The following is a 12,608-nucleotide window of genomic DNA, read 5'->3' as shown; positions in this document are numbered from 1 at the left end:
AGGCCAAGCGCAACCAAGAATTTTTTTTCCATTTCAGGTGTTCTTGACAATGGGCTGAGTGGTGGGAGGTTAAATGCCTCTGCAAACATGTGGTATCTAAATGGCTGGTGTTTTTGCCACACTTGATCTGTTTGTGGCAGAGATTGCAAATTGCAACAGTGAGATCGGCTGCACATGTGCTAAAAAAAGCCCACACAGCTCTCTGGGAAGTTGGCTGGGAGATAAGAGCTCCATAATTTGATGGAAAAGGGTGGCTGCTCCCTACTGTTCCATGATGGCTGCCTCTGGAGGACATCCTGCCTCGTTGGAGTTGTGCCTCCCCCTCACTTTCCTCTTCTGCTCTATCAAGCACCCAAGTCGAGTCAGTGACCTCATCATCATCCCCTCCATCCTTATCATCACTGGAGCCAACTTGGCAATACGCTGTGGCTGGGGGAACATGATTGCCAATTTGTTGTTTATCAGTGTTCTCCCCTCTCTGTGGGCTCATGTTACTCCCTTCTCAACCTCAGAACCAACATCAGAATCAAGCAATGCCTGTGCATCCTTAAGAAGTAAGAGGCTAATGCTATGTTCAAATAATTCTGCTGACTCCTCAGGTCCTATGGCAGGAGTAGCTGTGGACAAGGAGGCAGAATAGGCTGCTCTGGCAGCTGCGGTGGACTGCGAACTAGTGTCAGATTGGGTGATACAGGATGAGGAGGATACGGAAGATTTAGTAGGCCAGTCCACCAACCTATTCTGCATGCTGTGGCATGGGCAACCTCACTAAACAGAGACAAACGTGCCCTGCTTGAGGACGGACTAAATCCACCTTTGCTGTTGACACAGACGCTGCTGGCCCCCTCATAGTGTCATGGGAATGTCTACCTCTCCTTGTAGACCTCCCAGACATGATGGGGGGGGGGGGTTAGTACCCAAAATTAATAGATACTAGGAAATGGATGATTGGATGCACTTTGTTGAATGAAAAGTGGTATTTGGCGCACTTAAATTGAGGACTGGCGCTGACAGAAATAAAAAAAACTATTAAAAAGGGGGGGGGGGGGGGGTAAACCAGTAGGAAAAGCTGCAGCTGACAATTTAATAAGGGGGCAGGGAGGGGACAAAAAAAGATGCAGTAACCCAAAAAAAGTGTATACAGCACTAGATGTAATGTAATGCTGTTAAACACTACACTAACACATTATACTCACACTACACTGACACACTATACACACACTACACTGACACTCTACTGACACTACACTATACTCACACAACACTGACACTACACTACACTGACAGTCTACAGTCAGAGTCACAATAACACACTGGTTGTTATTTACTAAAGGCAAATCTACTTTGCACTACAAGTGCATTGCAAGTGCACTTGGAAGTGCAGTCGCTGTAGATCTAAGGGGGACATGCAGAGAAAATAAAAAACAGCATTTTTTCTTGCGCATGATTGGATGATAAAATCAGCAGAGCTTCCCCTCATTTCAGAGCTTCCCCTCAGATCTACAGCGATCTACTGCGACTGCACTTACAAGTGCACTTTCAAGTGCACTTGCAGTGCACTTGTAGTGCAAAGTGGATTTGACTTTAGTAAATAAACCCCACTAACTCGCTATCACTGAGCCCTGCTCTATGTATCTCCAACAGCACACTGCAAAAGGTTCCTGTGGAAAGGAACCTTTTATAGTGTGGGGTGGGACTATAGCACTGAGCTATGATTGGGTAAAGTCATCATGACTTTGCCCAATCAGGGCTCTGACAGTGCTCTGTGCCCTGCTTGGGCAAAATCTTGCACCCGACCAGTGGTCAGATGCATTGCTTCATCCAATTAGGGACCTAGAATGCACTGTGCATTGTGGGGTACTCAGCGGGCGAACATCCTGCCGCGCTGCCCCCGCAAATTTGGGTGTTCACCAAACAGATGATATTCGGGCCAAACTGCTCGCCCAACACTACTTGACACCTCTGTACTTTGAGAAATTCATTGTGACTCTTTAAATCCAAAATTGGAGGATTTTCCCCATTGGGTTTGGACCATAAACGGGTACGAGTGAAAGCAGAGAACCCTTTCCTATTCTGGAAGTGGCACGATTGTCTCTCTGAGCAAACAGGGAACAAGAGACACCATTTTTTGTGGATTCAAAGGAAAATCTTTAAATGCCTGCAATGTCCCTCCACCTGAACAACTCTTCATAGAGTGGGAGACCTGGAATCAAACCTTTGCTGCCTTCGAGTATCAAGTTCTCTTGTGGAACTGGGACTGAGGCTTCACTCTGGAGGATGAGACCTGAAAGTGACAAAAGGACTGCCCCAAGGAAAGCTTACAGAAGATAACCCTGCTAACCAATACCTTCAGCCAAGTATCCTGCGCAAGTTGATGGACAAAGTACAAAACGCAAATCGCCTGAAGGGAATCCTTCGGCATCCATAGTAAGACAGAGGGCCTGGGGTATTGCCAAAGTTTTTAGTTAAGTCACCCTCTGTATAGTCCAAATTCCTAGACAGGAACGTCATGCAGCCTTAAGAAACTAAAAGATACCAAAACGCTGTTACTGTTGGCTGCATGGCAGTCCCCACCAAAAAAAAGAGGCCTTCAGCAATGTTTCTGACCTTTTATTTGCTGAATCTTTGAAGATGGCAACATCATCCACAGGTCATGTTACTCTTGTTAAGCTAGGAAAACAACTGCCTCAACTGAGGGAAAGATAGAAAAACAGCTCCACCTTCTAAAGCTGAGCAAACCCTTTTAGGAGGAACAAACACCTTGTCAGTGTGAGCCCCTTTTGAAAATATCACCTCCTAAGGGTGCAATGGCTGCCTCGAACCCTAGGGTACCTTCAGGAAGAGGAAAATTTAATCAGTGCAAACCATACCAGACAGTGATCTCACTAGGCCCCTCTGGACCTAAAAAAACCCTTGAATTTGAGGTTCCTCAGACTCAGGCGACTCAGATGCAGTAAACGGACCTTTTTGCATCCTGCTCCATAACATCCACTATCTCCCCATCATCCATGCAATAATTTTCCAAAAAAAGTAGGGGGGACAGGAGAAGGAGAGCGACCATGCTTTTTAGTATCTCACCCCATAGAGGTGAGCATACGGGTAAACCCATTCTTCAAACTCACCGAGTGGTTGACAGATTCTCCTTTGTAACACATATAGACATCCCCGCTTTACCCACAAGACCAGATAGGCATAACAATTCAGACTCTCCTGATACTCCTGGTCTTCCCAGGAAAACCGCATCAGCAGGGCCATGTCTAGTGTCCACATCATTACCTGATGGCAACAGCTGCATGCTCCCCCCTGCCAGGCTCTCACTGTTCCTCTTTTTACAAACATCAACCTGCAAAGAAGAGTAACAGAACCAGTGTGTAGACAAGGCAGCCCCACTCAACTTAAAAGGCTATTTGTGCAAGGAACAACAAATGTGTCATCATAAGGTAACCCCAGCTGCTAGTGCCAATTCCACAGCAAGTAACTCATGTAACCCAAAAGCTGTCCTGAGCCTGCCTTGTCTCCGTGTGCCTCCTCCAGTGTTTTCCCCATGCCTCTTGTCATGCCTGTCACCATGTTAAAGCTGAACTCCGGCTTTTTGTACACTTTACTATGTCCCTTACTAACACGTGAGGCCGCTGGTTGTGCTGTATAACCTGTATGTAGCTGAGGCTACATAAAGCACTGCGCTTCAAGCCAAGACCTTCCTGTCTCATACCCAGAACCCAATAGAGTCTATCTGATCAGTGGTCAGCCATTCAGACAAAGCAATGTATTCTAGCAAGTCAGAGAGGCGTGTCTATATCACAACCTCTGACTCAGTTAATCAGAGGAAGCTTTGGGGTTGATTTACTAAAGCCAAATAGAAATGTATGTCCCCCCAAAGCGTATTGCTAATGGGCAACAGATGGTTTAGCACCCCCATTACCCAGGAGAGGTTGCTGGCAAGACAGGCAGGCTTATTTACCACCTGCCTGATCCCCTATGGGTTAATACTAAATATAGACATGTCATAAGGAGCCCCTCCCTCGAAATTCTGTTAGTAAAATTACAGTTAAATCATAAATATTTGTTTTTATTTTTCAATTACCTGTGCATACAGGTGAAGTGGTTAGGGGTCTTAGGGACCCCTAGAACCCATTCACCAGGGAGGCAGTGACCACCTTCTTATCCCATTGGGAGAAAGGTAGGTGGTTCATAAGCCTCACCCTTGCCGGGTGCCAAAGGGCCTAGTGCCTGCCAGCATCGGCTAGAGTGCCTTGAGTGAAGCTCTGTTTTTGGAGGAACCCCTCCCAAACCTCCCCCAATGCTGAAGGTCATGTGGGCTGGTATCAGCATAGCAGTGGGACTGCAGAGGCCCCAGAGTGCAGGAGGTCGAAGGGAGCGCGAGAAAGTTACTACAAAGGCTCTGGGACTGCAACAGGAAGGAGTCTGAACCTGTGTGAGTTACCAGAGAATACCAGGGAGAATGGGATAGGTCCCCCTAAATAAGACCTGCAAGCCTAGTTGACTTTTCTTGCTATACAGCAAGGGAGTCACCAACATCTGGTGAGTGCAGAGTGAATACACCATTGCACGTGGTGGAAACACAGGGCAACAAGGCATGAAGCACATTATATTGCACAAAAATACTTTTTGTTTTTACAGTGTCACTTTATTTATGAAGAATGTATTAGGATATTGTTTGCTATCACCATCATAGTGGTATTCATAATATTCACTATAGTATTTTTAGTATAAATATTAAGTTTATGCACTAGCAAGCACTGCCTGTTTCTTAGTGATGTTTGCTAATCTGGTTGGATAGCATAAACAGCGGCTGCTTATATCCTATTTATAAATTTTAGTTTTTTTTAAACATGTGGAGAATCTTTGTTTGATGTGCCTACAAAGTCACCTTCCATTGGAGGGTATTCTTCTGTTTAGGCTAGAAATAATTGGGTTTTCTGATTACAACATATGGCTACAAGGTTTACAACCTCTTTAAAACTGGTATGTACAGTTAATAATATGGCGTTTATAATACAAAAAGATACAATCCAGTTTGATCCTTGGGTTATTTTATTTCACCTTACTTCCCAATCAATATCTAGATATAAAAATTCAATAACCCTGCATTTGTTAGACACGGCAAAATCCTTAATACCCATGTATTGGAAGCAAAAGTCTATACCGAACTTAGCTCAATGGTTACGAAAAATAGATGATATGTTATAAAGAAGAATTTAGGTACAATACCATGGGTATGGATGACAAACATTTAGATATGGGCATGTTGGTTCGATTTTAAAGCGACTTAGTTATATTATAAGACAATATTAGATCCCTAATATTATAGTATTCCAATGATATATAGTTGTTAGTAGGGATGAGCCGAACACCCCCAGGTTCGGTTCGCACCAGAACATGCGAACAGACAAAAAATGTGTGTGAACATGCGAACACCGTTAAAGTCTATGGGACACGAACATGAAAAATTAAAAGTGTTCATTTTAAAGGCTTATGGTAGTAGTAGGTGAGGTTGAAAAAAAAACACAAGTCCATCAAGTCCAACTTATGTACTGCCATAAAAAGGTATTGCCATAAAAAGTGTATGGGGACCTGGGTACTGCCCCAGGGGACATGTATCAATGCAAAAAAAAAAAGTCTTTAAAACTGCCGTTTTTTCAGGAGCAGTGATTTTAATAATGCTTAAAGTGAAACAATAAAAATGTCCCATGTTTATAACAGTACGGCAGCAAAATGAAATTTCTAAAGGAAAAATTGTCATTTAAAATGGCTTGCGGTTGTAATGTATCACTGAATCCGGGCAATATACATAAAAATCATTGAGAAAAACGGCGTGGGCTCCCCCCAGTCCATACCAGGCCCTTCTGGTCTGGTATGGATATTAAGGGAAACTCCATGCCAAAATTTTTTAAAAAATGGCGTGGGGGCCCCCCCAAAATCCATACCAGAACCTTATCCTAGCATGCAACCTGGCAGGCTGCAGGAAAAGGGGGGGCGAGAGAGTGCCCCGCCACATGCCCTCAACCAGGGCTGGACTGGGACAAAAATTTGGCCCTGGACTTCATCATGACTGGCCCACTTTAATTTTGAATGTCCCCAACAGCGCCCCCCTTACATCAGAGAGTCCCCATCAGAAGTCCCCCTACATCAGAAGTCCCCTTCACATCAGGGTGTCGTCCCTCTCCTCCCCTTCCCACATGTACTTACCGTTTTGAAGGCAGCTTCTCCTTCCTCTCTCCAGTCATGTGATAACAAGTGATAAGGGGAGAGAGGAAGGAAAGTCTGCCGTTGGTCTATCTCCCCCTGCAGGCTGGAGGGAGCATAACGCCTAATGCTCTCTCCAGCAAGTGACGGAAGCTGCTCCTCCTGACAGGAGTGAAATCGCGATCACTCACTGTCAGTGAGGAGCGGCTCCAGGACCGCACCTGACTGGCCCACTGAGCCATCGGCCCACCGGGAAACTCCCGGTAGTCCCAATGGCCAGTCCATGCCTGCCCTCAACATGGGGAGGGTGCTTTGGGGGGCCCAAAGCACCTTGTTCCCATGTTGATGGGGACAAGGGCCTCATCCCCACAAGCCTTTCCTGGTGATTGTGGGGGTCTGCGGGCGGGGCATTATCAGAATCTGGAAGCCCCATTGTACCCCTACCCATTCACCAAAAAAAGTGTCAAAAAAGTGAAAACAACAGGAGACAGTTTTTGACAATTCCTTTATTTAAAAACAAAAAAATTGTCCATCCATCTTCAATCATGGCGCCCATCCTGAAAAATATAAAAAAACAAAACAAAACTCTGCCTCGATGGGAGGTGTCCTGCCGACTGCTCTCTTTTCACGGTGACAGCTGTTATATAGGCAAGGGCGGGGCCACCCTGTGATGCCTTTATAACAGCTGTCACCGCGAAAAGACAGCAGTCGGCGGGACGCCTCCCATCAAGGCTGTATTTTTTTTTTCTATTTTTCGGGTCCGTCAGCACCGTGATTAAAGATAGATGGACATCGCGGGACACTTTTTTTTTTTTAAATAAAGGAATTGTCAAAAACTGTCTCCTGTCGTTTTACCTTTTTTGACACTTTTTTTGGTGAATGGGTAGGCCCCTACCCATTCACATGGGGTTGCGGGATCTGGGGGCCCCCTTATTAAAGGGGGCTTCCAGATTCTGATAAGCCCCCCGCCCGCAGACCCCCCACAACCACCAGGCAAGGGTTGTGAGGATGAGGCCCTTGTTCCCATCAAGATGGGGACAAGGTTCTTTGGGGGGGACCCCAAAGCTGCCTCCTCATGTTGAGGGCATGTGGCCTGGTACGGTTCAGGAGGGGGAGGCGCTCTCTCATCCCCCCTTTTCCTGCGGCCTGCCAGGTTGCATACTCGGATAAGGGTCTGGTATGGATTTTGGAGAGACCCCCACATAATTTTTTTACCTTTTGGAGCAGGGTTCCCCTAACCACTTCAATACACTGTGTTATATAAACTTCACTGCCTGCACTGACTGAATATAGAGTCTACACTAAATGCAGAGTATATATATATATATATATATATATATATATATATATATACTGTAGACTGTATATATATCAAATACACTGCCACTAACTAACCTGCCTGCCTAATCTAGCTCAATCTATCTCCAGCCACACACTATACACTGCCGCTATGTAAGCAGCCTTATATAATGTGGGGCGTGGACTTAGTCCCCCTGAGCCATGATTGGCCAAAGGCACCCAACCTTTGGCCAATTATGGCTCTCTCAGCAGAGCGTGCTGTGATTGGCCAAAGCATGCAGGTCAGGTGCATGCTTTGGCCAATCATCATACAGCAATGCACTGCGATCTCACAGTGCATTATGGGGCATTATGCGGTGCTTGAATCTACCGCGAACGCCCCATAATATTCGCTGTTCGGCAAACGGGCGAACACTTGATGTTCGAGTCGAACCCATGTTCAACTCGAACATCGAGCTCATCCCTAGCTGTTAGATGATTTAATATATATTATTTGGATAGATATGGTGCAATAGAAGTTCAATATTCTTGTTATTTGTAATCCCAGATCTGGAAATAGTCACAGTGCATTGGCATTTGCCCCCCTCCCCCCCTTTTTTTTCTTCTCTCCCTTCTTCCTTCCTTATTCGTATTCTTTTCCCTTCTTCCCCTTGTTTTTGTTGTTTTGGTAAAAATGAAAAATTGCTCCATAAGCAGAGAAAAAAATAGTAAAACTGGTATGTATATGCAGGTATCAACCATAAAGATGAGTAGGCTACAAGTCTCTTTGCCACTGATAAGTGCAACGAGCAGCCAACTTATATCTATGGCTGATGCCCAAATATGATAGTAGTGTTGCTACTATAGTAGTTTTAAGGAGGCTGTGAATTCTGCTGACTGGCAGTCACACTTGGATCGCTGGAAGTGGGGAACACTACTGCCCCGTACACACGGTCGGACTTTGTTCGGACATTCCGACAACAAAATCCTAGGATTTTTTCCGACGGATGTTGGCTCAAACTTGTCTTGCATACACACGGTCACACAAAGTTGTCGGAAAATCTGATCGTTCTGAACGCGGTGACGTAAAACACGTACGTCGGGACTATAAACGGGGCAGTGGCCAATAGCTTTCATCTCTTTATTTATTTTGAGCATGCGTGTCACTTTGTGCGTCGGATTTGTGTACACACGATCGGAGATTCCGACAACGGATTTTGTTGTCGGAAAATTTTATAGCCTGCTCTCAAACTTTGTGTGTCGGAAAATCCGATGGAAAATGTGTGATGGAGCCTACACACGGTCGGAATTTCCGACAACAAGGTCCTATCAAACATTTTCCATCGGAAAATCCGACCGTGTGTACGGGGCATTATTCTATAATACAGTATGTACTTCTACTGACATATTTCCTCATTGCAAGGGGTGTTATATTGGGGATTCTTGCTTATAAATCCAGTAATAAGTTAAGAACGCTATGTCATCAGAGTAGTGTTTTTTTTACAGGGGGCACATAAGTCATTAATGTTGTCATTCTATTTTTTTTTAGATGGCTATGTAAAGAGAAGATATGTTTTACAACTGTAAGTAATGAGTTTCTAAATTATTTACATCATTATTCTGTACCTTTAAATCCATATGAGTTCAGAAACACTGCATGATGTGTGCTGTTGCTGGAGTCTACAGCAGAAGCCTGTTTCTCTATCATTTACAAGTCACACATCCAGGTAACAAATGCAAGATGGAACTACCCTACTATTGAGATTAAAAGATGTAAGTACCAAATTAAAGGTGTGATACAGGGCCGATCCTAGGGTCACAGACGCCTGGGTGCAGAAATATTTCTGGCGCCCCCAGGTGGGCGTGGTCATCTTACCAACTCCTCCCCTTTACAAAAGTTTCTATGGCAATGACTCAAACACAGAGATGTTCCCCTAAGAACTTTTCGTTACCCTGGGATCCTCCCATGATCTTTTAACAATAAAGAAAATACAGGAGGAGCGTACACTAATGAGACCTGGAGCGGAGTCTCTCTGATGCACACAGAGAGGGCTTCTGTTAGAGAATCTGTTAGAAAGAGCTCCCAGACATAGTAAAGGAGATGGTCAGACTGCAGACATAATACAGAAGATGGTCAGAGACTGCAGACATGGTACAGGATATGGTCAGACACTGCAGACATACTACAGGAAATGGTCAGAGACGACAGGCATAATACAGGAGATGGTCAGAGACTGCAGACGTAATACAAGAGATGGTCAGAGACTGCAGACATAATACAAGAGATGGTCAGAGACTGCAGACATAATACAAGAAATGGTCAGAGACTGCAAACATAATACAAGAGATGATCAGAGACTGCAGACATACTACAGGAGGCGGTCAGAGACTGGAGATATAATACAGGAGATGGTCAGAGACTGCAGACATAGTACAGGAGATGGTCAGAGACTGGAGATATAACACAGGAGATGGTCAGAGACTGCAGACATACTACAGGAGATGGTCAGAGACTGCAGACATTATACAAGAGATGGTCAGAGACTGCAGACATAGTACAGGAGATGGTCAGAGACTGCAGACATACTACAGGAGATGGTCAGAGACTGCAGACATGTTACAAGAGATGGTCAGAGAATGCGGACATATTACAGGAGATGGTCAGAGAATGCGGACATATTACAGGAGATGGTCAGAGACTGGAGATATCATACAGGAGATGGTCAGAGACTGCAGACATAATACAGGAGATGGTCAGAGACTGGAGATATCATACAGGAGATGGTCAGAGACTGCAGACATAGTACAGGAGATGGTCAGAGACTGGAGATATAATACAGGAGATGGTCAGAGACTGCAGACATACTACAGGAGACGGTCAGAGACTGCAGACATAGTACAGAAGATGGTCAGAAAATGCAGACATACTACAGGAGATAGTCAGAGACTGCAGATATGATACAAGAGATGGTCAGAGACTGCAGACATGATGCAAGAGATGGTCAGAGACTGGAGACATGTTACAAGAGATGGTCAGAGACTGCAGTTCCTATGGACGTTAGTAAATAATGGCCGATCGGCCCTCTCACCTGACCCAGCTATACAGCAACAATGGTTCCTCTGATCAGGAGTCAGCTCACTCTGAATTGCCTGTGGTGACTCCGCTGGGTAGAGCCCAGATCTATATTCTGGCAATGACTCCATTCCTTTCTCCACCAGGGATGGCGCCAGGCTGTGTGGCTTTCCCTCATGTGGCGCAGGTCAGTGGGGTTCTCTCTCTGATGGTGTTCCCTCAGCACTGTCCTCTCCCTCTGGAGTCCTGGGTATACTTCCCTGAAAGTTTTCCTGGGCTCCTGGCTCTCTCTCTCCCATTCAGCTGAGCTTGCTGTGTGGGCTGCAGTTTCTGTGTTACAGTGGGGCTGCCAGTCCATGGGAATAGACCCCCCTCTATTAGTACAGACCCCCCTCAGGACAAACCACTCCCTCCATTAGTACAGAATCTGAGGGAGCTCCGCCGGCCCCTACTGCATCCACAGGAATCCTGCCTTAAACCTGAGTGATCCCTCTAAAAACTGACCTGGTGTGGCGGTGCTCTGCTACCGGCGGCGGAGTAGAGGAGAATTGAAGGTGTGGACCGTCGGATGAAACCGCTGTAGGCCCTCGGCCGGCTCCGCGTCACGGAGACGATCCGCCATCTTGCGGCCTGTGCGGCCTCGCGGTCCCCGGCCTCGGGTGCCGTGAACGGCCGTAGAGTGGCCGCAACGAACCATCCGCTGTGACTGGCGCCGCTGGGAGGTAGAGGGAGGCCCAGGGCGGACGAGAGGAGACATCCACGCCGCCTGGGAGGCCCTCGGCCGGCTCATCACTCCAGAGGGGATCCGCCGTTCTGAGGCCTACGAGGCCTACGAGGCCTCCGCGATCCCCAGCCTCAGGTGCCGCGATCGGCGGAGGAAGGGCTGCTACACGCCCCACGGAGGTGCCATCCGGCGGTGAGTGGCGGAGAGACTAAAGACAAGACCTGCTGGAAGGTGAGAGAGACAGGGTTATATGGTGGGCTGGAGATATATACTGTAAACTGGCTGCTGAGGGACCCTTGCCTGTCACATAATACCCGGCAGACTGAAAACTGGGCATGAGAAGAAGAACCTGTAGCACCCAGAAGCAGAAACACAAGGCCCCTGAAACACCGCCACCAGCCCAGGGCCCACGGGGAGCAGTGTGTTCAAACATGGCCTCGCAAACAGATCACACAGACACCCAGGCTGAGTCCCCCCAGATGGGAGAGGATCAGTTTCAAGCATTAATGCAGGCTATCACAGGTTGTCAAACTACCCTAACCACCAAAATAGAGCAAATACAATCAGAAATGGGCCTAATAAGAAGGGATATGGACAAATACAGAGACAGGCTGACGGAGGCTGAAAGGAGGGTAGGGGAGAATGAAGATGAAATCCGAGATCACAGCGCCTCCCTTCGTATACTGCAAGTTAAAATGAAAACACTGGAATCGCGTGCGGAAGATCAGGAAAACAGAAATCGCAGGAATAATCTGTGCTTGGTGGGACTTCCGGAAGGAGCGGAGGGAAGAGACCCGGAGGCTTACACGGAGCAGTTGCTGCGTAACCTTCTCCCGCAAGCACCATTTTCTGCACACTTTGTGGTGGAGCGAGCCCACAGAATGCCGTCATCTCGGGGCCCACCGGGAGCACCTCCACGCACCTTCATATTTCGTTTATTGAACTTTAGAGATAGAGATCTGATCTTAAGGGAGGCACGAAAGGTGGGAGAGCTGCGCACTGAGAACGCGAAGATAATGCTATTCCCTGACTACTCAGTGGAAACACAGAGGCAACGCAAGACATTCGACCAAGTCAAGGCCCTAATGCGTGTTAAGGGACTAAAATACAGCATGTTATTCCCTGCACGACTCAGGGTAGTGGATGGCGAAACTACTAAATTCTTCACCTCCCCAGAGGAAGCAACCAGATGGCTTGAATCCCTGCCACGCAATCATTGATCCGGTGTATGGAGTACACCAAAACTAACCCTCCATCTACCTGGTGTTGACCGGTGGTACGATCACAACTTGTTATCTCTAATAACCCCCACCCCTATTGGTAAAT

At 46.6% G+C, this 12,608-nt stretch overlaps 1 protein-coding gene across 1 annotated transcript in view; it reads left to right on the top strand.

Annotated features, from left to right (window-relative positions):
* LOC141105219 (FYN-binding protein 1-like) overlaps positions 1-12,608 on the top strand; it is a 446,065-nt gene that overhangs the window by 373,462 nt on the left and 59,995 nt on the right. Inside the window, exon 14 of the mRNA XM_073595110.1 lies at positions 9,035-9,068. Within this exon, the coding sequence (XP_073451211.1) occupies positions 9,035-9,068 (34 nt within the window). The remainder of the gene's footprint in view (positions 1-9,034; positions 9,069-12,608) is intronic.

Source organism: Aquarana catesbeiana, linkage group LG01 (genome assembly GCF_042186555.1).
Source record: "Aquarana catesbeiana isolate 2022-GZ linkage group LG01, ASM4218655v1, whole genome shotgun sequence".
In the NCBI taxonomy this organism is placed as follows: Eukaryota; Metazoa; Chordata; class Amphibia; order Anura; family Ranidae; genus Aquarana; species Aquarana catesbeiana.
This window is presented reverse-complemented; position numbering and strand designations above follow the sequence as displayed.